At 36.6% G+C, this 27,483-nt stretch overlaps 1 protein-coding gene and 1 pseudogene across 2 annotated transcripts in view; both read left to right on the forward strand.

Moving 5' to 3' along the window:
* GRID2 (glutamate ionotropic receptor delta type subunit 2) overlaps positions 1-27,483 on the forward strand; it is a 1,439,737-nt gene that overhangs the window by 907,497 nt on the left and 504,757 nt on the right. Inside the window, exons 6-7 of one of the 2 annotated variants that reach the window (XM_041760141.1) lie at positions 2,501-2,674; positions 10,129-10,290. In XM_041760141.1, coding sequence (XP_041616075.1) covers positions 2,501-2,674; positions 10,129-10,290 — 336 coding nt within the window. The remainder of the gene's footprint in view (positions 1-2,500; positions 2,675-10,128; positions 10,291-27,483) is intronic. The other variant, XM_041760142.1, reaches the window with a different exon arrangement.
* On the forward strand, positions 20,671-22,999 carry LOC121493294 (annotated as a pseudogene).

Genomic DNA, 27,483 nt, shown 5'->3' on the forward strand with positions numbered 1-27,483 from the left:
AGTTTCATATTTTATTATAGAAGTTTACTTATGTTTTGTTTTTTTTAATAGATTAAGTATTCATTTGACTTTCAGTGTTTACATAACATTGCATCTGCCACTCTTGAAATGCACCTTTTGAAATGCAGAAGTAAAGTTCTGTAAATATAAAATAGCTGCCTAATCAAGTTTTCATATCACTATCAAACTATTTTTTGAGATCAGGTGTCAAAACTAAAACTGCAAGTGAATTTTTTGAGACAGACTGTCTGTTAACTTTATTCGGAATGACAGATCCTTTCCTCCCAGAAAATTACTTCTTTTTCCCCAAATAATAATAGGCAAATATATTCAATTTAAATTGGCATTTCCTCAGATATAGTTTAGTCGTTTAGACACCTGAGAGCTTCAGCTTTCGAAACCTATAAAAGGTAACCATCCTTTTTTGTGGGCTTGAAAATAGTCCCCTTAAAGACTTTGGCTCATGATACATTTCTTTATCATTCCTTATAGAATCATCAGGGCGTTCAATACTTAGAATAATACATATTTATAGCTTTAATTTCTATCATTCATGACTATTAATTTAAATAATTCTCATAAGGAAGTATGGATTTCTTGTATAATTACTTTGGAGAGTACTTTTTATAACATTTGTAAATTCACACCATGAATAAAGAATATTTTGAATGAAGATCTTGGAATTTCTTTGATTTTATTTATAAAATAAGAATCACAGTATCTGAATTAAAATGTAGTTTTCAGCAGAAAATAAGACAATAGGTGACATGCTTACTATTTTGTCAGATATATAATAGAGAGTTAATGTAAGCCTATGTACTGATGAGCTGATTTGTAGTTCATCATGTGTGGAGCAGGTACAGATGGTGCTGTTCGACAAAATGTTGGTATAGTTTAGCATTAACTAAAGAAAAAGACCACACATATAACAAAACTTAGTTATCATTATGAGAAAAGTGGTAGGATCTATGTCTTTTAAATGAAAACTCTTGTCTGTACAACATGGAATTTAAGAAAAAGAAGGAAAGAAAAGTAAAGTTAATATTAATTACTTTTAACAGATTTCTGGTTAAACTTAAGGCTTGAAATGCAGTTGATGAGACACTGTTTAATTCTGCTTTGTGAATAGATGATAGAGAATTACAAAGTGACCTGCTTTTTGCCAGATAATGTTTCTGGTGACTAGTGAAATGACATAGACTAAAGAAAAAAGACAGCGTTTTAAATGAGAAAAATCATTTTTTTACAGTACATTAAGGATTAATTGACTAGAAATCCAGGATATTATACTGGATACAGCTGATGGCAGGTGTTATTTTATTTTCAGTAAATCTATATTTTGTAAAGATCAAAAATAAAGAATGACTTTTAAAGATCATATGTGCTTTAAGTGAGAATAATATGTAATTGATCTAGAAAGGAAAAGAAGACACTCCTATACCTGTAGATGGTCTTTTTTCTTTTTCATTATTTTGTAATAGTTCTTTGAATCAAAACCAAGAAATGCTCACTGCAGTCCAAAATTTATCTTGTGTCAAACCTTTTATTTCTGCTACTGTAAGAATCTATTGAAACCAATAATATGTTAATTGCAAAGGCTTCATTGATTTAAGATGTTCCAAATAGACACTATGAAGCACAAACTGCTTTAATAAATGCTGCCTTAAAACCCAAATTTATTCTGATCATTTCTATTCAAATTCCAGTTAGAACAGATGTTATATTATGAAAATATTATTTCATTGTTATTACTTCTACATCCACAATTGAGCCAAGTCTTAAAATTTAAGTCTGGAGTTGGGAGATGGGAGGTAAAGGAAGTAGAAAATATGTTTTTTGAGTTTGACACATACTCATATGCAAAATAACATCAATTTGGATAAAGAACATTGAGATTTTTTTCATTTGCTTATCCTGGTTCACATTTCTATCAATAAAAAAGTTTCATCTTTATGAACACTTTGTTTAATGTTCTTTAACAAGAGAAATGTATGAATTGACACCAGTAGTTCTAAGAAATAACTGGGAAATATTTTCTTTTTAATGTCCTCTTGCTTTCGCTACTTGCTTTATTTAAAAACCTCATGTTTCATTGCTTGGAACAAAACATATTACACTCACATTGCAGCCATCTCCTGGGTACTCAGAGTACCTGAAATCCCCTTTTTCATGACCTTTGTCAATGTTTAGACAAATATTTTTCTAAAATGTTCAACATAACACACTACAAAATTAACATAAATAAGATGCATTTAAGACAATTTCTCCATTTAGGATTATGTAGGCATTAATGTATATAATTTAAAGCACTAACAACACCTACAAATGAATTGATCATTTTAATGAACATGTACTTTTTCATTTCAATATGTACTAAGCACTAAGCAAATGCATTACAGTAATGAATACCTTAGCACTTACAGATAACAGCTCATTAATAGTTTTGTGTTTCTGTTACTGTATTAAAGCACTTCTAATTCTTTCATTTCTTATCTTCTAGGAAATAAATGATGTGGATGTTCAGGAACTTGTACGAAGGTCAATTGGAAGGTTAACAATCATCCGGCAGACATTTCCAGTCCCTCAGAATATAAGTCAGCGATGTTTCCGTGGCAACCATCGAATATCTTCAACATTGTGTGATCCAAAGGATCCATTTGCTCAGAATATGGAGGTATAGTCTAAGTGCTACAGTATTTCTTTCAAGGTGCTTCATTGGCCAATTATAGAGAGAACTCTTAACAGTTGTATTAAATTCAGAATGATACATATTTGCATTTTCTGAACTATTCTCTTCCCCTAGAAATTTAGTAAGTCTGATGCAGGAGTGCTAAGATTTTGTCTTTGATCTTTTTGATCTCATTATAGCAAAATATATACTCTTTTAATAAAAATGTAATAGGTAAATGTTATTTCCTTCTCAGCAAGTAGATCCGAAGCCTTTACCATGGTAGAATTTGCGATTGCTATTCCTTTTTTTTTTTTTTGTAAGATTTTATTCATGTATCCATAAGAGACACACACAGAGAGAAAGAGAGAGAGAGAGAGGCACAGAGACAACTGGCAGAGGAAGAAGCAGGCTCTATTCAGGGAGCCCAACGTGGGACTCGATCCTGGGTCTCTAGAATCAGGCCCTGGGCTGAAGGCGGCACTAAACTATTAAGCCACCCAGGCTGCCCAACGACGGATATTCCTTACTGCAAAATTCCAAATTACTAAATTTACTTGACTTTTCTGGCATAACAAGGACATAGACATTTATTCTTTCTTTTAATTGGTCTACAGTTTGAAGACATTCATCAAAAATTACTTAGAAATGCAAAAGATACTGTAGTGCTACATAGTCCTATCCAAATCAGGTGGGATATAATGGGATATAACTGAAACCTTTACTATTCAGAATGCAGCAATGAATTTCAAAGTATATAAATGTATATACTGTATTTATGTATATAAATAAATCTCTGAGCAGCAAAATAGAGAACATCAAGTCCCTGCTTATAAGGAGGTTATTTAAATATTCACCTGGAACCTATGATATCTTTTTTCTTAAGGGAAATCAATCAGATTTTGTTTTATTTAGTTTTATTTCCCTTGCACTAGAAATCTCAATACATCAGTTTGAATGGGGTGTTACAAAGGCAGGCACATTGGCAACAGTTGGAAGCCATAAGGAGCACTTTCTGAGCAAGACAAGGACAGGAAAAAATACATTAATCAGATATACTAATTCAAATATCCCATCAATGTGGGACTTTTCCTATAAAAACAACTCTGTGTCATAAAATAGTTCCTAAGGGTATAATTGTAGTATGCTGCTAGCATTATTAGTTAGTATTTAAACAATAACTCTGAGGTAGCAACAAAGATTAAAGTAATGGTCAATTTCAGAAATCAGAAAAATATATATATTTTAGGAAGCCATTCCTTCAAAATGTTTTGCATCAAATATATTTTAGTGCTTAGATATGCTCAGTTTGAAGGGTTTAGAAATATAACCCAAAGAGAAGTAGTCCATCCCCAATAATACTAGATAAATAAGGTCATTTTTAAAAATGACTTCTTTTGAAAGACTTCTGCACATTTTTCCTATCTTTGATCAGCTTTGGATTTTTTTTAGATGAATTACAATTTACCTAAACGCTTCTTTGTACTTATTACCATTGTAAGGAGCAGCATATCTTTTTTAAAAAAAAATTTTATTTATTTATTTGAGAGAGAGAGCACCAGCAGGGGAGCAGTAGGCAGAGGAAGAAGGAGAAGCAGGCTCCCTGCTGAGCAGGGAACCTGATGTGGGGCTCAATCCCAAGACCCCAGGATCATGACTCAAGCTGAAGGCAGATGCTTAACCGACTGAGCAAACCTGGTGCCCCAAGAGCAACATATCTCTACCAGGTAGCTAGCTCCAGAACCATTACCCACAGAACTTTGTGCTCCCAACTAGGCTGTAGGCTCTTTTAGACTAGGTCTCCTTCAGGACCTGGTATCATAAAGTCCATAAAGTACACGTCTCTCTCTATTTACTACATCACACCTACCATACTGTTTTGCAATTTCATGAATATTTGTGGTTTTGAATGTAGTTAAGGAGAAAGCAATGGTTACTTTGAAACCTAGACAAGGCATGTTTAAATTCTAATGCCAGTCTTACAGATATGCTTATTATGACCCATCTTTTCATATTAATTGGTCATGAGCATGCTTGATATGAAAAATGGAGAATCCTAAGTGGAGAAAAACATGGAAGAATTTTGATTAAGAAAATTTTGAAATATTAAGGGCTATCCCTGTAAAAGGAAGTTGTGGGAAATGTACAAATTGGGAAAGCAGAAAGTAACTACACGGCATTTTTTTTTAAGATTTTATTTATTTATTCATGAGAGACACAGAAAGAGACACAGAGACGCAGGCAGAGGGAGAAGCAGGCTCCATGCAGGAAGACTCCAGGATTGCACCCTGGGCCAAAGGCAGATATTCAACCTGCTGAGTCACCCATGAGTCCCAACTACATGGTATTTTAAAGCACATCCACCAAAAAGCCTAATCCCTCTGATTCAGTTAATGAGTTTCTTTAAATCAGGGAATAAGTATTTTATTTATTTATCTTCATATCCCCAGGCCTATATGATGAATTAAGGATATACAGGAACCACCACTCCTCTTATCCCACACCTTCATCTTACTCCCATCAAACCCACAGATGGAAGAAAATAAGAAAATTTACTTTTTCTTTAAGGATTTGTTGTATAATAACTTCTATCGTCTACATGATAGATTTTGACAAAATATTCGATATTAAAAAAAACTGACAGAAACTTTTATATGTGAAGATTTATATAATTAAAAATAGAAATGCAGGGCTGTTGAATTCAAGATGTTCCACTAAACGCAGAGCATTTGATATAGAGCCTTATCTTATTGAAAATTTTATCTCATGGAAGTTAGAGGAAGCAACAAGAATAATAAGAATAATATGCATTAAAAATGTGGGAGTAGAGGATTCCTTCAGAGAAATAATCTTCTTAACTTGGATCCCATAAAAAAAAAAAAAACTGCAAGTAAATATGACCACAGACAGACTTTTATCAGCAGGGTACTATTAAAAATAACTCAGAAAAGTAAAAGTATGAAAATATGACTCAAGTGAGCTCTAAAAATAGAGACCCAACTATTAAATAGAAACCCAAACTACAAAATCACAATAATCAGTTTTACAAAGAGGGTATAATAAGCCTACGTAGAGGTCTCTGGGCTGTTATTTAATTTAATGTACATAGAAAGAGAAGATTTAGAAAGAACAAAAGCAAATTTTCCAAATCTTTAGATTGGTGTCAGAAAAACGAAAATCGGGGGTGAGTTGAAGTTGCAAAATAAATGTTGAAGACAACTTTTAGCTCTAGAAACAATGTTTTTACAATATATGAAGCAAAGAAGAGGAGCCATTCACTGCTTGGTGAAACTAATGTTGGCTTGGCTGCTAGTGAGAAAACAGAAAGGTTTAATTTTTTTTTTTTTTCACTTCTGTTGTCTTCATCTAAGAACACTTGTTTTCAAATTGGAAAAGCTGGAGTAAAAGTTATTTTTAAAAAAATAAACCACTGGTTTATAAGGAGCAAGTGTTTGGAGATAGTAAGAGCATGCCTTACTGCTTTAAAAATGAGGCCTAAATAATGGTTAGAATAGTGAATGAAGAATTAGATCTGATCATGATTTAGGAATACTAGAGAAATACTTGAGAAGACTAAAGACATGACATTGATATTGTTCCGAGTTTTAAAGGGAAGGAAAAATATTTTGATAGACTTTTATTCTCTAAATGTTGATAGTTGGATAAACTGTAGAGTATGTTATTAAATATATGGTTTGGGATATCTTGCATACTGATTTTTATGTAGTATTTGACAAATTTTCTTATGGGATCCTTATAGGAAGGCATTAAAAAAATCGAGATAGATTGATGTCACACAAATATTTTCAATAAAGGATCCTTAAGAATAGAAGATATTCTATTAGAAATAAACACTATATTTTCAGATTAAAAAAAAAGAAAAAGAAGAAAAGCTCAAAATAGATGAAAGTCTCATTATCCTAAAGTTATAACTTATGAGTTTCTTTAAAATTAAAAGTAATATTTCAAATAATTTACCACTTTATTTTCCAAATCTTTTTGCAAACTTGATATGCCTAGAACATAGCACAGATATATTTTTTAGCTTTAAGTACTTCTAATATCCATAACGTCTTTTACCTTCAATTTTGGAAATAATGGAACTAAAAGAATGTTCAACCATATTGATAAATATTCTATTCTTGAAGCGCAAGGAACTCTCTATGATGGCATCCCAAAATACTATTCTTGGATGTTACATTTTCAAATGTTTTCCATTATATAAATAAAAGTGAATAAACTATGCCTATCATATTTGTAAATGAAATAAAGCTAGGAGAGAAAGCTTATGCTGTCTTATATAATCAGGATCCAAATTATTAATATTCACTAACTAATAAATCTAAAAGTTGAAATTTCAAAGAGATAAAGTAGAAGTTCAAAACCATTACTGGAAGTCTGGGTGTATAAGACCTGGTTTGACAGCTGTTTAAGGTTATTAAGATGAAGGCAAATTTTGTTTGAACATAGCACAAGTCCTATTTGTTCTAAACCATTTTAATGTAATCTTGGTCTCCGTATAAGAGCATTTTGCAGAGATTAAGAGAGATAACCCCTTATACTACTCTGTCCTAGTCAGATCACATCTGCAATAATGTGTTTGTTTTGAGTTCTAAACTCTAAACAGAAACATCAAAAAACAAGAGAAAGAAGAAAAAAATGCTGAGATGATGAGCAGTGTAGAAATTACACCAAATGATGAACAATTGAAGGAAAGAGGACATTTCAGGGTGATGGGTGCTGTGAAATATTAAAAGGCTGTCATATAAAAGAGATGGGTGCTGGTGGCTCAGTTAAGTCAGAAAACAAACATAGTCACAGTAAGATAGAGAGAAATGATTGATCAGATGGTGGGAAAATGGAGTTTAAGATGTTAGAGGAGGTGTGTGTTTGTTTCCAGTAAATAGTCATCTGTGTTGGTTGTAGCTAGAATAGAAGTTAAAATTATCTCTGTAGAAATTGCAGTGACTTTTTTTTTTTAATCCTGAGAGATAGTTTAGAAGCACTGCGAGAGAGGAGTCAAAGACTTCATGAATACAGAGTGACCAAGAGAACAGTAGGTGATGGCAGGTCAGTACTATAGCATAGGAAAGAGCACAAACCTCAGAACTGAATATGCACTTCCCTAAGAAGTAATAGGAGGGGTAACAGAAGTCTCAGAGAATGTGATCACCCCCTTTTGAATCCATAGTTTGGAATGTAGGCAAATGAAGAGAGGCAGTCATTTGTCGAAAACACTCATCACTTATCAAGTACAAGACACTCACGTTTAGAAGCCACATGGGTGCTCAAGATAGATACTTCAAAGTTTGCAAAAGACACTGAGCCGTGGCAGTGTTAAGACTTGGATGGAACTCAAGTTGCCAGGTTTCTCATATCTTGACTCCTGTCAAACATAACCTGATGTCAAACCTGACTTTCTTGTCTTTGTCTTCTTTTATTTGACAACTATTTATCAAAAACTAAATGTGTACTAGGCTCTAGGCTAAGCCAGGAGGAAATAAACAAGGGAAACAAAAGTACAAAGGGAAACATTGGGACACTGTGAGCCCCTATCCAGAAGGAACTCCTATTTATATTCCAGATATAAAAAAAAAAATCTTAGCATTATGATACGTTGTAATTGAGGCTTGTAACATGAACCTTAGGAGAGATAAAGAAGACTACCAGATTAGCCTGGAAACAAGTAGAGTCCTGAGAAGTTGTTCAGTGTAGGATTCACCTAACTTGTGACCTGTGAATTAAATATTAGAAGTTAGCTAGTCAGAAAAAGGTAAAGAGACATCAAAGAGTGCTACCCCAACCATTTCATATACACACTTAAAGCAATCAGTCTCAGAGGAAGAAGCCAAAGAGAGCTAGAGAGATAAGAACAAGAAAGTTTGAGTCAGTGAAGCAAGCATGGGTTGAAAGAGGCCAGATTATTGCAGATTATTCAGAAAATGTCCAAATGTTTTCCTTTTGGCTCTTCACAGTCTAATTCAAACTGAATTTTGATTCCTCAACTACTTTTATCTTCAAGTCTTCTTTCATTGCAGATTTAGCCATGCCCCCTAGTCTCTCTGACAGGGGCGGTACAGGGAGGTGCAGGGAGGTGAAGGTGAGAATAGCCTGCCTTAATATTTCCTTATAAAGAACAAACTGGTATTTCACATAGTGCACGAGAGTAAGCAATGTCTCCTTAAAGAAAGGCCTGCCTTCCCTAAGTACTATGCATATATAATGATGCTTAACAAACACAAATGATTAAGATTCACCTAACAATGAAAGAAAACTCACAAGGCACTGTTAGGAAGTGCTTACTTACAGTTTTTCATAACATTAAACTGTCATCCCAGTAGTTGAAATTTAGTGGCATTCTGTGATGTGGGCAGACAATTTCGTAAGATTCCTTGGTAATTAATTATAAGCAAATGGCAATCAACATATTATTCCCTTTGTTTTCAAGAAAAAAACTATGCTAATAAGATACTTTTCAAAATCTGAAAACGTTTAAATACTTTAAGATGGATTTAACTTTCATAGTTACATTGACTTCTCTTTCTTTTTTTTTTTTCTTTGTGTTTTATTTTTCCTTCAGAGAAGTAAAAATACAACATTTAAAATCTTATTGACTTTGGACATCTCTTAGTGTTTATATTTTCTAAATAATTTCTAATTTCTTTGAAAAATAAACACCTTCTACAATTGACAATATGGGTAGAACTTCTGGCAGGAGTTAAGTGTAAGAGTGCAATAGAGCATAGCTGAAATTTTCATGATTCATTTTTTCGATTTATATATAATGGCATGATTACTTTGGAAGAAGAAAGCATTAATATAACATATATTCACAAACAGTAGTTTGTAGTCTTCGTCATGTTAATGAATTGTGATGCCTGTGTATTCTTAGATAATTTTGTATAGATCCTTGATATTTGTAACGTTTATGAATGGTGCTGTGTTCTCTCATTTTTTCACCACAAATCCCTATAGACATGCATATAGACACAGCTGGCCGCTTCCTTTTTCTTGTACCTATGACACTGATTTTATGTAAGATCGAGTTGATATTTCTCCATCTGAATAATCAGAATGCAAAAACTTGACATCTTCAGAAAATGTATTATTCAGTTGGCCCTTCCAATCTGAAGCCCTTAGATCCTTACCTCTTCAGAGAGAAGGGCCAGTGATTTTCTAAGGTCTGACACTAACAGCCTCCCCTCCGTCGAAACTTTTCATTTTCATCTCCTCTTTCACACCTAAATAAGCTGCAAAAGCAATTGAGGCATACAATCAGACAAGACTTCATTGTCAATGGCAAAATTGCTCAGGAAAAGAAAAAAAGAAACTTTTTGCTTAATAAATAAGCCAGTAAACCAGCCATCTCTGATATGAATGGCAGCCGAGCTGATGATTTTCTCCTATTCTCAATGGTTGGCATCCATGATTCTAATGATCACCATCTAATGTCGTTTCAGATTTCAAACCTTTACATATATGACACGGTGCTTTTGCTTGCTAATGCTTTTCATAAGAAACTGGAGGACCGAAAATGGCACAGCATGGCAAGTCTATCGTGTATCAGAAAGAACTCCAAGCCCTGGCAGGGAGGGCGCTCCATGCTAGAGACCATCAAGAAGGTAACTTATGACTAACGTCTCACTCTCCTGAATTTTCACATAAAGGGGATACAATAAGTCTTTTTTTTTTTTTTTACAATTTTTACTTCTTTATTCATGAGAGACACACACAGAGAGAGAGAGGCAGAGACACAGTCAGAGAGCAAAGCAGGCTCCCTGTGGGGGAGCCCGATGCGGGACTCAATCCCAGGACCTTGGGATCATGCCCTGAGCCTAAGGCAGACGCTCAACTACTGAGCCACCCAGATATCCCAATCAGTCATGTTTTGATGAGCTATTTTTTAAAAGGATGTTTTTCATCACCAGTGTTATCAGTTCAAAGTACAGAAATGAAATATTAACAGAAACAAGGTCAGAAAGCCCTTACTTACTTGCTGGGAAATTGTATGCAAGTATGAAGTTAGTGGTTGAAATATATTAAATTGCCTTGGTTATACCATTAGGATTAGAGATACTCAAATTATTTTGGTACCAGTCACAAAGTACAAATAGTTGTGGTTTTCTTTTTCTTTAATATCCACCATTAACTGAAAAAAATAAATTCAAGTCTTCACTGTGTTTTGATTACATGATACATGGTAAGATATTAGAGGAGATGATCTTTAATTTATCCTATAATAAAGATATAATTCATAAACAGTTAATATTTGGCAGCATTCGTGAACTATTTGAGATATTTTGTGCATTCTTCTTCTTCACTGTCAGTGTGGTGTTTAGCCTGGCTGTGACCCGCTTTGGCTGAGCTACATGTTCCGTTCCCGGGAGGCACTTTATGCTGTTTAGCTCCTCTCAACGGTATAAACATTCTGCAGTTTATTAGCCGCTTTGTCATGTCATCCTTGCTGGCATTTTCCGTTTGTCTCACACAGCTTCTTGGATTTAAAATGAAATGATTAATAAAACAAACAAATTTCTCCTGTACCCTTTACACAAAGAAGACAGACATTTGGAAGTTTATGCTCCTTATTTTACCCATCCTTTTTCTCTCTGATGTGTTCACCTTTCTCTCCTGAAACAAAAAGAGAAACAGGCAAATGAAATATGAATGTATTTAGAAAAGCAAGAGAAAAATTTAAAAATTTATCCTTAGAAGTGAACTAGATGTACAAAAAGACTAGAAGTGGAAGAAAGAAATGTTGCAAATGGAGAATAGCCTGGATCTTTCTCTTGGTATGTTTCCTATTTTTAAAAGAATCACTTTAATGAGAATTTAGGCTCTTATCAACAGAAGTGCTTGAGAATTAAATGCATTGAATATATTGGCAAAGTAAGATATTCCAACTAACAAATGAATAAGTCAAATCTAAACTCAAAGTGTTGCCAAGATCTCCCTATCTGCCTATGTAGAGATTTGGCAGGTTTGAATCCAAGGGAAGTTGTTGAACATGATTCTGAGCCTGCCAATTTATTAATTTGTGGTTTGGCTAAGATGCTGGAACCTGAATATATTCATTCTTCTGAAGGTTTCTCACAAAGACAGGATAATAGTTTGGGAGGTTGTTTAGGAGATACTTATTTAGTGAAAGTATTAGTGGGAGGGAAAGAGAGATACTATAATATGTAGGTGGTTCTCATGGACCAATTCAATATACAAAATGATAAAAAGTTGCAGTTGGAAAATGTATAATCAAAACAATAACTTAATATAATAATTGTGACATTTACTTGGGGGCAAATATTTATATATTTGTCCAAGTAAGCTTTCAGACCAGTAACACTTTTTAAAGGAATATATCCATTCTATATATTTAGAGACTAAGTTTGAATGATGTATATCAACGCATATATTCAGTTTCCTAATTTTTAAAGTAAACTCTGGGCCCAATGTGGGGCTTGAACTCATAATCCCAAGACCAAGAATCACATGCTCAATTTCATTATTTTTTGTCTCACATTTCAAATTTACTTTTTAAAAAATGGAGTTATTTTTTGCCCAACTGTATCATATGAATACATATAATACATATGCCTCATATAAATGTCTCAAATGCCTCATATGAATGTTTTGGTCATCCCATTCAGATATCAAGGTTGATAATACTATATACACACCAAGAAAGTTTGAAAGAAAGATTACTACTCATATAGGATCTGTCAGGAGGGTAGAGTGGGCTCAGGGATGTCCAGGCTGGCCTTGGCCAAGCAGTGAGAGTGGGCCAGGTCTTCCTAGTGGCTAGGAGGTAGGACTGGAAAACATTATGTTTACTTGGGCTAGAGATTTTCAAGGCTTATATTTCCTACTGCTGTCAGGGAAGGGGGTATAGGATGAAATTTTTTTAACAACATGCCCAGATGGGGGGCTAATGAGGAAAAGGAAGCCCAAGGTATAGAAAGAAATCAACAGCTATATTTCTTACTGGTATCAGAGAAGAAGGTGCAGGATGAGCTTTCTTGATCAACATGTCCAGATGTGGTATCAAAGGGTCAAGGGAGACCAAGCTTAGAAACAAAGCAGCAACCAAACATCACAAATGAGGTCAGGCTCTTTATTACAATGGGAACATTCTAGTGATAAAAATTTTAATTACATTCAAGTAACCAGTGCATGTCTATATTAAGGGCATGCTATATATACTTTGCAAAGCTTATGGGTTCCTGCAAGGAGACAAGTGAAAGAATGAGGGTCTGTCCTTTAATTAATTTATAGACTTTTTAAGAGGATGAGACAAAAAAGTTAAGCAATGCAGTTAACATAAGTACTGCAAAAGTCTGGTACATTTATATGGGGGAAGGTGGTGGTTTCCAGGACACTGTTGTATTGAAGCTCTACTATGTATTTTATGAAGTGGTAAAGTAGGTACTTCCACATTTCTTTTAAAGAAAAAGCAGTCAATTCTCAAATGTTTATTTCTCCCAGGTATTATCATAACCCCCAAGCCATTGCTCTTTATATGAATTTTATAGATTATATTTGAGAGAATTATAATTTTTAAAATATTAAATCTTCTTATCCATGGATATGGTATCTATCCATATACTCATATTTTTATTGCCCTCAGTAAAGATTGGTGTCCTTAATACATATTGTCATTGTATTTATTCCTAAAATTTTATGGAGTTTTAATTATGCATGTCTGGGTTTGTGCATGTATGTACCCACTGTCATTAATAGAATTTATTTCCCCTCTGCTTTCAAACTAGATATTGTAAGGCAGTTGATGCTTGATATATTTTGTGATTGACTTGATCAAGTCTTGAAGCTTGACTACTGATTCTCACTTCTTTCTTTTTTTTTTTTTTTGTATATTTTTTTGGACTTTGATTTGCCAACATATAGTATAACACCCAGTGCTCATCCTGTCAACTCCCCCCTCATGCCCGTCACCCAGTCACCCCATCCCCCTGCCCATCTCCCCTTCTACCACCTTTGTTTGTTTCCCAGAGTTAGGAGTCTCTCATGCTCTGTCACCCTCTCTGACATTTCCCACTCATTTTCCCTTTCTCCTTTAATCCCTTCCACTATTTTTATATTCTCCAAATGAGTGAAACCATATATGTTTGTCCTTCTCTGATTGACTTACTTCACTCAGCATGATACCCTTCAGTTCTATCCACATTGAAGCAAAAGGTGGGTATTTTTTGTTTATGATGGCTGAGTAATATTCCATTGCATAAATAGACCACATCTTCTTTATCTATTCATCTTTCAGTGGACACTGAGGCTCCTTCCACAGTTTGGCTATTGTGGACATTGCTGCTGAGGTGCAGGTGTTCCGGCGCTTCAATGCATCTGTCTCTTTGGGGCAAATCCCCATAGTGCAATTGCTGGGTCATAGGGTAGCTCTATTTTTAACTCTTTGAGGAACCTCCACACAGTTTTCCAGAGTGGCTGCACCTGTTCACATTCCCAACAGTGCAAGAGGGTTCCCTTCTCTCCACATCCTCTCCAACATTTGTTGTTTCCTGCCTTGTTAATTTTCACCATTCTCACTGGTGTGAGGTGGTATCTCATTGTGGTTCTGATTTGTATTCCTCTGATGGCAAGGGATGCGGAGTATTTTCTCATGTGCTTGTTGGCCATGTGTGTCTTCTTTGGTGAAATTTCTGTTCATGTCTTTTGCCCATTTCATGATTGGATTGTTTGTTTCTTTGCTGTAGAGTTTAATAAGTTCTTTATAGATCTTGGATACTAGCCCATTATCTGATAGGTCATTTGCAAATGTCTTCTCCCATTCTGTAGGTTGTCTTTGAGTTTTGTTGACTGTTTCTCTTGCTGTGCAGAAGCTTTTTATCGTGATTAAGTCCCAATAGTTCATTTTTGCTTTTGTTTCCCTTGCCTTCATAGATGTATCTTGAGGGAAGTTGCTGTGGCCAAGCTCAAAAAGGGTGTTGCCTGTGTTCTCCTCTAGAATTTTGATGGATTCTAGTCTCACATTTAGATCTTTCATCCATTTTGAGTTTATCTTTGTGTATGGTGCAAGAGAGTGGTCTAGGTTCATTCTTCTGCACGTGGATGTCCAATTTTTCCAGCACCATTTATTGAAGAAACTATCCTTTTTCCAGTGGATAGTCTTTCCTGCTTTGTCAAATATTAGTTGACCATGGAGTTGAGGGCCCATTTCTGGCTTCTCTATTCTGTTCCATTTATCTATGTGTTTGTTTTTGTGCCAGTACCACACTGTCTTGAAGATAACAGTTTTGTAGCACAGCTTGAAATCTGGCATTGGGATGCCCCCAGCTCTGGTTTTCTTATTCAGTATTCCCCTGGCTATTCAGGGTCTTTTCTCATTCCACACAAATCTTAAGATTATTTGTTCCAACTCTCTGAAGAAAGTCTATGGTATTTTGATAGGGATTGCACTGAATGTGTAAATTGCCCTGAGTAGCATTGACATTTTCACAATATTAATTCCTCCAATCCATAAGCATGGAATATTTTCCCATCTCTTTGTGTCTTCCTCAATTTCTTTCAGAAGTGTTCTGTAGTTTTTAGGGTATAGATCTTTTACTTCTTTGTTTAAGTTTCTTCCTAAGTATCTTATGTTTTGGGGTGCAATTGTAAGTGGGATTGATTCCTTAATTTCTCTTTCTTCAGTCTCATTGTTAGTGTATAGAAGTGCCACTAATTCCTGGGCATTGATTTTGTATCCTGCCACACTGCCAAATTGCTGTATGAGTTCTAGCAATCTTAGGGTGGAGTCTTTTGGGTTTTCTATGCACAGTATCATGTCATCTGCGAAGAGGGAGGGTTTGAATACTTCTTTGCCAATTTGAATGCCTTTTATTTCTTTTTGTTGCCTGATTGCTGTGGCTAGGACTTCTAGTTCTTTTTTTTTTTTTTTTTTTTTATGATAGTCACACAGAGAGAGAGAGAGAGGCAGAGACACAGGCGGAGGGAGAAGCAGGCTCCATGCACCGGGAGCCTGATGTGGGATTCGATCCCGGGTCTCCAGGATCGCGCCCTGGGCCAAAGGCAGGCGCCAAACCGCTGCGCCACCCAGGGATCCCTAGGACTTCTAGTTCTATGTTGAATAGCACTGGTGAGAGTGGACATCACTGTCATTTTCCTGATCTTAGGGGAAAGGCTCCCAGTGTTTCCCTATTGAGAATGATACTTGCTGTGGGCTTTTCGTAGATGGCTTTTAAGATGCTGAGAAATGTTCCCTCTATCCCTACACTCTAAAGAGTTTTGATCAGGAATGGATGCTGTATTTTGTCAAATGCTTTCTCTGCATCTATTGAGAGGATCATATAGTTCTTGTTTTTTCTCCTGTTGATATGATCTTTCACATTGATTGTTTTACAAATGTTGAACCAGCCTTGCATCCCAAGGATAAATTCCACTTGGTCATGGTGAATAATCTTCTTAATGTACTATTGGATCTTGTTGGCTAGTATCTTGTTGAGAATTTTTGCAGATGTGTTCATCAGGGAGATTGGTCTATAATTCTCCTTTTTGGTGGGGGGTCTTTGTCTGGTTTTGGAATTAAGGTGATGCTGGCCTCATAAAATTAGTTTGGAAGTACTCCATCCCTTTCTATCTTTCTGAGCAGCTTTAGTAAAATGGTTGTATCTTCATTTTCATTAGTTTTCATGAATCTTTTTATTTTTTATTTTTATTTTTATTTATTTTTTATTTTTTTAAGACTAACAGCCACTCTTTATTGTGTGCTATGTGGCAGGTGCTTCATGTACACTTCCTTCCTTGATTCTTTTTTTTTTTTTAAGATTTTATTTATTTATTTATTTATGAGAAGACACACACACACACACACACACACACACAGAGAGAGAGGCAGAGACACAAGCATGGGGATAAGCAGGCTCCCTACAGGGAGCCTGATGTGGGACTCGATCCAGGGTCTCCAGGATCACGCCCTGGGCTGGAGGCGGCATTAAACTGCTGAGCCACCCAGGGTGCCCTCATGAATTTTTTAAATTCTTCTCTGATTTCCTTGTTAACCCATTCATATTTTATCAGGATGCTCTTTAACCTCTGCATGTTTGAGTTTCTTCCAAATTTCTTCTTGTGATTGAGTTCTAGTTTCAAAGTATTATGGTCTGAAAATATGCAGGGGACAATCCCAATCTTTTGGTGTTGGTTGAGACCTGATTTTTGACCCATTATGTGGTCTATTCTGGAGAAAGTTCCATGTGCACTTGAAAAGAATGTGTATTCAGTTGCATTTGAATGGAAAGTTCTGTATATATTTGTGAAATCCACCTGGTCCAGTGTATCGTTTAAAGCTCTTATTTCTTTGGAGATCTTGTGCTTAGAATATCTGTCACTTGCAGAAAGTGCCATGTTGAAGTCTCCTACTATTAGTGTATTATTATCTAAGTATCTCTTTACTTTGTTTATTAATTGATATACTTGGCAGTTCCCACATTAGGGGCATAAATATTCATGATTGTTAGGTCCTCTTGTTGGATAGACCCTTTTTAAGTATGATACAGTGGCCCTCTTCATCTCTTAGTACAGTCTTTGGGATAAACTTTAATTTATCTGATATGAGGATTGTTACCCCAGCTTTCTTTTGAGGACCATTTGAATGGTAAATGGTTCTCCACCCTTTCATTTTCAAGCTGTAAGTGTCCTTAGGTCTAAAATGAGTCTCTTGTGGACAGCGAATAGATGGGTCTTGCTTTTATATCCAGGCTGAAACCCTGCATCTTTTGATGAGATTTTTTAGCCCATTCATATTCAGAGTTACTATTGAAAGATATGAATTTAGTGTCATCCTAATACCTATTCAGTCCCTGTCTTTGTGGATTATTTCTTTGGGCATCCTCTTTCTTTTACAGGGCCCCTCTTAATATTTCTTGCAGAGCTGGTTTGGTGGTCATGTATTCTTTCAGTTTTTGCCTATCTTGGAAGCTCTTTATGTCTCCTTCTAATCTGAATGACAGCCTTAGTGGATAAAGTATTCTTGGCTGCATGTTCTTCTCATTTAGGACCCTGAATATATCCTGCCAGCCCTTTCTGGCCTGCCACATCTCTGTGGAGAGGTCTGCTGTGAATCTAATATTTCTTCCCATATAAGTTAGGGATCTCTTGTCTCTTGCTGCTTTAAGGATTTTCTGCTTATCTTTGGAATTTGCAAATTCCACTATTAAATTTTGAAGTGTTAGTTTTTATTGATTTTGAGGGGGGGACCTCTCTATCTCCTGGATCTGAATGCCTGTTTCCCTCCCCAAATTAGGGAAATTCTCAGCTATGATTTGTTCAAATATGCTTTCTGGCCCTCTCTCCCTCTCTGGAACTCCAATTATACATAGATTTTTCCTTCTGAGGTTATCATGTATTTCCCTTAACCTTTCCTCGTGGTCTTTTAATTGTTTTTCTCTTTTTTCCTCAGCTTCCTTCCTTGCCATAAACTTGTCTTCTTTGTCACTCACTCTTTCTTCTACCTCATTAACCCTTATCTTTATGACCTCCAGTTTGGATTGCATCTCCTTTAATTGATTTTTAATTTTGGCCTGATTAGATCTAAATTGTGCATTCATGAAGTCTCTTGATTCCTTTTTCCTTCTTTCCCAGAGCCACGAGTAGCTTTATAATTGTGCTTCTGAATTGGCTTTCTGACATCGAATTGTAATCCAAATTCTGTAACTCTGTGACAGAGAGTACTGTTTCTGATTCTTTCTTTTGTGTTGAGTTCTTCTTTCTAGTCATTTTGCTTAGTGCAGAGTGGCTGTATGAGTGGGCTTAGTCAAGAATATCAACCACGAGCTAAGTAAATTTCACCCTAGATGATTCTGCCAAGGTCAGAGACCAGAAATTGAAAACAAAGATCAGAACGATATAAAACAGAAGGACCACTAAAGTGAAAAACAAATTTTAAAACAAAGTAGTAAAAAATAAAAAGCCAAGAATTCCAGTGAAGAAGAGGGGGAGAAAAAGGAGAAAAGAAACAAAGGGGGAGGCTACAGGGAGATGGTGGACATGATGAAGTTGTAGTGGAGGGAGAATATAGTCTCCCTGAGGAGTTCTAGAGGGTGATCCTCTTGTTTCTGTGTGTATTAAGTACTGTATGTTAGAAGATGCTCAGTCCAAAATTTATATAAACTAGAAATACTTGTAGAAGTCCCCAACATTGACCACCAAAACATAAATGAGATAAAAGAGGGAGGCAGAATGGGAATAAAGAGAGTATAATCTCACAGAATGAACCAGCATGGTAATCCACTTGGTTCTGGGTGCATGTTGGTCATGTTTTAGAAGGTATTAACTTCTGCCATTGTAGAACAGAATGAGGTGGAGAAAACAAAACAAAACAAAAAAACACAAAACAACAACAAAAAAAACATATCTTTTATATCTCCCAAAATTAAGTTGAGTATGTTGAAGGAAATCTAGAAGTGGAAAATATATCTAGGACCTGTAATTGTAGAAATATGAAAGTCAAAAAGGAAGAATCTTAAAAATGAAGAGGTGGTAAAAAATTGTAGTTAAGGTGGGAAAAGAGAAAAAAAAGGAAATTTACAGTCTGATATAAAAACGAGTTGTTAGAAAAAGGAAGAAAAAAAAAATAGGAGGGGTACCCTCTGGTTCTATATACTGTAAATCCTCTACTTCCCCTGGAGCTTTCCAGAGCTGCTTGGTCAAGAACTTGCTCTTCCCTGTCCTTCCAGCTGGTCTTCTGGGGGAGGGACCTGCTGTGCTGACTCTCAGGTGTGTGCACCTGGGGAGATACCCCACACCCTCCCACCCACCCCCCGACACACACACAGCGGGTGCTGGGCTCAGTGGGAGTTGTTTACCCCGTGAGGCCTCTGTTTCCTGGCAGCCCTGCTCAGTACCAGGCACAGGGTGACACTTGGAGGAGGACCAACCCCACTAGTGGCGGCCAGGATTCCAGCCCTGGAGTCAGCTCCCGCAGTAACCACCCGCAGTCTCCAAGTCCGCACTGACATAGGTGCTCCTGGGGCAGGGGGCGCTGACTGCACAGCTTGGGGGAGCCCAGCAGCAGGAGGGTCCTCGCTGTCCTGTACCCTCCCCGCCTCCACCTGTCCCGGGGGAGCTCAGGATCCCGGCTGTGTCCCGGGCGCCCTGGGGTCCGGGGCCTGCACTCCTGGAATGGTGCTCCCGGCCCGGGGCTCCCGAAGACAGCAGGAGCCCCCGCCTGACCCACGGCTTCTCCCGGAGGCCCCGCCCAACACTCCAGGCCTTTACTGAGATCCGCCGCAGGGTGTGGGGTGCTCTCCCCCGGGCGCACCTCCTCTGTTAGTGACCCCGGGAGACTGGAGCCCCCACCGCCCCTCCTGCGATCCTGCCCGAGTTCCCCACTCAGCGCCTTTGGGTCGGGGAAGAATCTGGTGCAGATTTTTCTTTAATTTTTTTTTTTTTTTTTTTTTTATGATAGTCACAGAGAGAGAGAGAGAGAGGCAGAGACATAGGCAGAGGGAGAAGCAGGCTCCATGCACCGGGAGCCCTATGTGGGATTCGATCCCGGGTCTCCAGGATCGCACCCTGGGCCAAAGGCAGGCGCCAAACCTCTGCGCCACCCAGGGATCCCCCAGCTCTTCTCTCTTTAAATCTCAGGTTGAATTCGTAGGTTTTCAGGATGGTTTGAAAGTTATCCAGGTAAGTTGGTGGGGACAGGTAAGGTGAGGACCCCTACTCTACTCCTCCACCTGTTCCCCCTATTCTCACTTCTTTCTTCATAGTTTATTCTCTTGTCTTTATCAAGTGGGCATTGATATTATCCTCAAGCAAAATTAACATTACCATCTAACTATAATACTTTATATATTTTTAAAACGTTAGAAACTTCAAAATAAACTTTTTTAGGGGCTGTGTGGGAACATGACCGGTCAGGTACACCCGGGAACCCTCAGAAGTGACCATCTTTCCCTGTTCCAGATGAGGTTTCCAAGCCATCTCCATCCCAGAGATGTAGCGGTAAGGCTTCTATCTCTACAGAAGAGTTGTAGTAGATGCCAACCTGGCCTAGAGCTGACTTGCAGGACTCATGCCATGTGGGAACATTATTTTCCAGCTCTCCCCTGATGCATTCTTCAACTATTCATCTCGATTTAATGTTGATTCACCACTGATATATGGTACTTACATACGGCTCTTGGTAAAGGGAACCTGAAGCTATGATGTTAGTGGCACACCCATGAGCCAGAGGCCATGGGGTCTGCATGGAAGGGTCTGTAGGTGAATTTGCAGGATGGGCCAGCAACAGATGATACAGTGCCCAGTGAGCAGTCCCTAGGCCAAAATCTTGTGATTTGAGCAACATATATAAATATGGCAATGTCCAAAGAAAATTTGGGAGGTTTTCTTAAATGTTTTATTGACCCTCTGGCTAAAGAAGACAATATTGCCATACATATTGCTGGACATTTGTATATGTAGTTATGGGTGATTAATAGTATTGGGGAGCCATTTTAAAGTGTAAACTGTGAATAAAATCATTTGACAAAAATCTGTATAGACAGCTCATCTACCACCCACAAGTAGTTATCTCAACTTTTAACATGGCTGTCAATGAGCTTTGCTTTGACCGTTTACTGGACTCAATCATAGAACATCAGATTTAAGTAGGACTGTTCAGGGTATTGAAAACTAATTACTGGAGAAACCTGAATTTGTAAGACACTTACCAGTCTATCACCATCAGTGGTATGTTGTTTAGGATGTCCCAGCTGCTTCCTTCCAGAGAAGCAGAAGTCCTTCTTGCAATCCCAGGTGTGTACTCACACTGCCTTAATGGAAATGGACCATGGCTAAATCCCTGAGCCCTGTGTGACCAACAACTACTCAGTGTTCTCAGACATGATCAAACTTCAAGAGTCTTCTGAAAATATGCCTGCAAGGCAGATGCTTCACACTGTCATCCTTTACTCACAATGTTCTTGTTGACAAGGTTCAACCTGTCGACAGAGTAAACATTACAGACATCTATTGAGCTGTTCTTACTGAGTCAATTCAAGAGTGAGTAATGTGAAGTCTGTCTACAAAACCCACATTGATGGCATTTATTATCAGAAAATGGATGCAGAACATTTGTATAAAGAAACAGATGAAGATATAGAATGAAAACTTTTTCAGAGAAGCATGTGGTATTGCTTAAGGAGCTTTACAGAAAACAGGGTATTTATGAGAGGATTGCTTCAGCCTCAGCACCAAGCATGTTAAGAACATGAAGATTTAAAAAAAGAGAATCTTGCTTCAGCTCTTGCTTGGGAAGAGGAAAGATTTTAGTCATATGGGAAGGGACAGATTTTGTGCTGAGAACAGCATCCTGATATGTGGTGACCCTAGGATCAGTAAGTCCCAGTTTCTGCAGTGTATCTACAACTCGGTCTCCTGGGACTGGCTTATTAGTATATGTAGCAAAGACCCTGTGATGAGGCAGATGGTCATGAAAGCCAGTGCCTTTGTCCTAAGTGACAATAGCATGTGCTGTATTGATAAGTTTGAGAAGATGAATGAAAATATAAGGTCAGCATTGCACAAAGTCATGGTACAGCTAACTCTATCCAAAGGCTGGGATTATTTGTCATCTCCGTGCATGCACCTGTATCCTGGCAGCAGCAAATTCTATTGAGTCTCAATGGAATCCTAAAAGAGCAACCATTGGTAATATTCAGCTACTTCACAAGTTATTATCAAAGTTTAATTTGATTTTCCTCATGCCGGACTCTCGGGATGAAGCTAATGCAGGCATCTGGTTCATCACCTCATGGCTCTGTACTACCAGAGCAATGAGCAAGTAGAGAAGTGGTTCAAACATGGCAGTACTGAAGAACCACATTGCTTATGCTTATGCTTATTTATGCTTATGCTTATTGCTGTGCTCACAGCACAGTCATGTCTTGGCTGAGCCAGGAAGCCAGCCAGGCTCTCATCCAGGCTTATGCAGAGTTAAGGAAGATCAGAAGATCAGTAGTAGCTGAGGTTTCTACATACTCCTTCCTGACAGCTGAAATTGTTAATTTGCCTTGCAGAACCCCTGAATGGATGCTATATATAAATATAAATATAAAAAATATAAATATAAATATAGATATAAATATATTTACTACAGGAATGAGTACCATCTCTCCAAAATGGAGATAAGAGTTAGCAGAAGCACTGAAAGAACTTATTTTATGTAAGGGCAAAACACCGGCTCTAAAACACTTACAACTTTTTGAAGATATTCAGGGCAAATCTGACATAGCTATTACCAAAGATATGTTTGAAGAACCACTGAGTGCTTTGGCTGATGATGACATCTTGACAGTGACTGGAAAAACTGCTTGCTTTCTCTGAATCTTTTGTGAGTGGTGCTGTGTGTTCTGCTTGTCTGCATTTGGGCATTGCACTTGCTTCCATATGTGTTTGGCATATAGGCCAATCAGCTGCTGCTGCTGCCATCAGCAGAAATAGATTCTTAAAATCATTATCTGGTTCCATAAAAATTTTTTTAACTTGGGTTCAATTTTCTTAGGAAAGTGTATGTTTTTGTAAAGTGTTTATTTTCATCCCCCTACATTTTAAGTAAAAATATGCTACCAAAAAAAAAAATATGGTACCAATTGACATAGTATAATTGTATATGGTAGAAATTATTTGCTTGCAATGCCTTTTATTTTTTAGCACCAAGGCTTTTAATCTGTACATATATACAGATAGCTAGATGCCAGTATGCCAGTGTTTTTTGAAGATGGCAGTCTGGGTCACTTTTTTTTTTCCTATAAAACTTTCTAATAGCAAGCATCCACATCCTTGGAGTTTTTATGAAATAAGACTTAACCAGAGCCTTTCTCTCTGTTATAGCACTGAAACATTAATTCCTTCTAGAGGTTGGTTCTCATGGCTACTCTAAGTTCAGAAATTAATGGTTGGAAATTATTGGGTTCTAGTTAATGTCTGCCATTTTGTCCTACTACACAAAACTTTTTTTTTTCCTAAATAAATGATAGAAATAATTTAAAAAAATAATGAAATAAAAACTTTTCTTGGCTAACTGCTTTAGCTTCCACTTCTAAACTTGTATAATTTTGATGATAAATAGCATCTTTAATAAATATGCTGCAAGTGTTTTTGCTATTAAGTATTGTGAAGGTATTATTTGAAAAGAGATGTTTTAATTAGGTAAAGAATACACCTTTCTATTTTTGTTTTACTATTTTTGTACTTCTAAAAAATTATTAGTAATCCATATTGTTTTAGAATAGCAGAGTAAAATAAAGTTAGTCCTTCCCCACTTTTAGGGTGGAGAAAACTGAGCCTCAGAAAAATTAAATGACTTATTAAGGGTTAATTACAAAGCAAATTAGTTTTAATACCAAGTTGTTTGGCTTCCAACACTATATTCTGTTTATCATACTATTTACTTTTTTCCTTGTTCATAGTAGTAGTTTTGTTAACTACTGTCAAAATCATTTGGCTAAAGAAAATACACACACCAAGAAATCAAAGGTATAAGTGCCATGTGTAAATATTATATAAACAATGTCTTAGTTTCAATGTGGCTTTTTCAAATGCCTTGAATTTGGAGCGTGCTTTGATGAGTCTGCAAGATGGCTATTCTAAAGGCATAGACTGTAGTTTTAAAAGCGCCTGTGGCAAAAAGTTTATTAGCACACATATGCATTCTTTAGTGTATTAGGAAAACCTATATTTAATTGTAGTATATATTTTGGTAAGAAGTTTTCATGTTGTATAATTTACATTTGTTGATGTTACATGCCCTAGAGAAAGATTGCAAGCCTTTTAAACTAAATAATAAGTAAAACAAAAAGCTGAGCTGCTCTGGAAAAGAGTGGGAGAGGATCTCCATAGACGGACTCCTACTACAATTACTTCTTAAAACCACAGGTTGAAAACCACTTTCCTGGGACATTTAGAAATCAGTTTAATCGATACAGATCTACTGTCTTTCTTAGATTGTGGAATAATATTACACCCAGGCAATGTGGGCAGAGTATTTTTATTTGCAGACTTGTTCTAAAATTAAATGGCATTTTCTTTTTTTTTTTCTTATTGTTAATTTTGAAACAGCTTCCAAGAGTACGCTCTGTTCATTCATGTATTTATCACACTTTTAACAGGTATTTATCACGTGCCTCCAGTGTGGAATGTATTACTCAAACTCTTTTATGTGACTACCCAAAAACAAATTTAGAGCCTAGTAGTCAATACTGGCATTATTATGCAAAAAGCTATACTCTAAGGTGAGATACAAAAAAAAGTCCCCAAGTGTAGTAAAAACAGAAACTGTGGAATATTAGAAAGAGTGTACTGTGTGGTGGTCCACACTCAGATCCCCATTTCTCAGCCGAGGTGCTCTTTCCCGGGAAGGTATACATAGCTAAGCCTCTGTCCAGGAACTGCCCTGCACAGCAGAGAGCTGCTCTACCTTCTTCCTGAAATGGCATGCACCCAGTAACTGGTCATTGCAAAGTGGTCTGAGTCCCTTGCCTCCAATTGCGATAACTCCAGATGGCATAAGCTGAGCCATTGCTATATTTCCATCCCTGTTTCACCTCTCCCTTTGCAGCCCCTCTTCTCACACTCTCTTGCAAGTGCTTTTCTTAGGAGCACTTCATCCAGCACACAAACAAATCCCCGTTTCAGAGCTATTTCCTTGGGAACCTGACCCAAAACAGAGAAAACACATTGAAAAAAATTGTATGAAATTGATAGCATAATAATGGGAACTTGAAAATTATATGGTTTAAGACATGTAAAGCTAGGGAGAAGAGGACATTTCAGGTGGTGGGAGACTCTAGATGCCACATCGATTGGAATAAATCATGTGGGCAATGACATTAATTTATCAGACTGCAGGAAACACATGGAGAGAAGAGTTTAGACTGGAAAGAGATTGAGGAACTTACTTTGTAGGTAAATAAAAGACCCTAAAGAATTTTTGAGCATGGACATGACAAAATGAGAACTGAGTTTTAGGGGCAAAAATATGCTTGTATCTTTTAGTTTAATTTGAAAAAAAAATAATAAAAATACTACACTCAAAATATGTGATTGCATATAAACGCACTGACACTTTCTATGTATTCTATATGAGTAAGCCAATCAAGATTTGATAGATCCTTAAATCAAATACTTCAGCATTGGCTTAATTGATCAATTTCTGCTAAATCCTTTTTGGTGATTATTTTCAACACTAAATGTAAGAAAATAGAATATATCAACATTTATGTTAGTATCTCAAACCATTTAGTACCAATACTTTGTATTTATACCTGTCCTATCTAAAAGAGATTTTGATGCATGTTAATATCTAAAGAAATATGCTTTGAAATGGCAAAAATATTGAGATTACTCTAATTCTTATATGGTAATGTATTCACCCAAAAAATATTTACTGAGTACTACCATATGCTGTACTGTGAGATCACAGAACAAGGAAGGAAAATAGAAATATCAAAAATAGTTGCAAATGTGATTAGTTATACAAAAGGAGAAACACCAACTATTCTGGAAATAAGAGACTGGAGGACCTCCTTAGGTAAAAGACCGATAGGTAGAATGACAGAAATGTTTATGATGAGTAGTTATTAGCCAGGAAAAGAAAAGGAAGAGCATTCCAGAAATGGGGAAGGAAGGATGCTTCATGCAAGGGCAACTAAATATTCTCAGGGTTGAAGGAAGGAATGCTTGGCACATGTAAGCATCTTAAGTAAGACTGTAGTGGCTAGAAGAGAGGTAGAATAGGGACATGGTTTCTTTTTAGCTAAAAAAAAAAAAAAAAAGGTAGACAGGGAAAGATCATGGAGGATTTTGTAAATTAGGTTAAAGATCCTAAACTTTATTCAAGGAGTAAGGTTAAGCTACTGAGATATTTTTTTTTTAAGATTTTATTTATTTATTCATGAAAAACAGAGAGAGGCAGAGACATAGGCAGAGGGAGAAGCAAGCTCCCCACAAGGAGCCCGATGCAGGACTCAATCCCAGAACCCCAGGATCACATCCTGAGCCAACCACTGAGCCATCCAGGCACCCCTACTGAGATATTTTAAATGGGGGCTGGGGGTAACAAAATCGGATTACTCAGTGGCTGACAAGTGGAGAATCTACTCTATAACTGCCATTGGACCATGATAGACTGAAAAAATGCCACTTAAGAGGCTGGTGCTCCAACTCAAAGGAAACCAGGGCAGTGGTGTTTGTCATGGGGAGGGATAGAAGTAGATGTCTTTCAGAAATATTTAGGTGATAAAAATAAGATTTGGTGATTTAACATAAACGTGCAGGGGAGAAAAGAAGATTCTAGGCTTCTGGCTTAGAGAAAAAGAACTCTCATAAATTGGGGCTTTTGTTGTTGTTTAATTTGTATACTTAGAAGAATGAAAACATATTACTTTGCTTTTGCTGTAAAACATGTACCACTTAGAATTTATAAATCTGAGGGATAGAGAAATAATTTAGGGAAACATAATCTGACTTACCAGTAACAGTATCGACTTGGAATTTAACTGTAGCCTTTTTAAAATAATGTGTGCAAATAAACTATTTTTTTTCCACTAGAACTTTTAAAATGCCATTTATGCCCTGAGAATAGTGATTCTTGTGGACATGTCAATATGGACTCAGCTTCAGGGCATTTGAATCATAAAGTGGGTAAAATGGTATAAAATTTAACTTATTTCAGGTCAACATACATTTTTAAAGCAATCCATTATGATATTCATATATTATATTGGGCACACAGTTTATATAGTCTAGAGGAAGAAGCATGAAGCATACAATGGATGTTTCAGTTCAGGTTCCTCAAATAACTTGTCATC

This window comes from Vulpes lagopus, chromosome 6 (genome assembly GCF_018345385.1).
Source record: "Vulpes lagopus strain Blue_001 chromosome 6, ASM1834538v1, whole genome shotgun sequence".
In the NCBI taxonomy this organism is placed as follows: Eukaryota; Metazoa; Chordata; class Mammalia; order Carnivora; family Canidae; genus Vulpes; species Vulpes lagopus.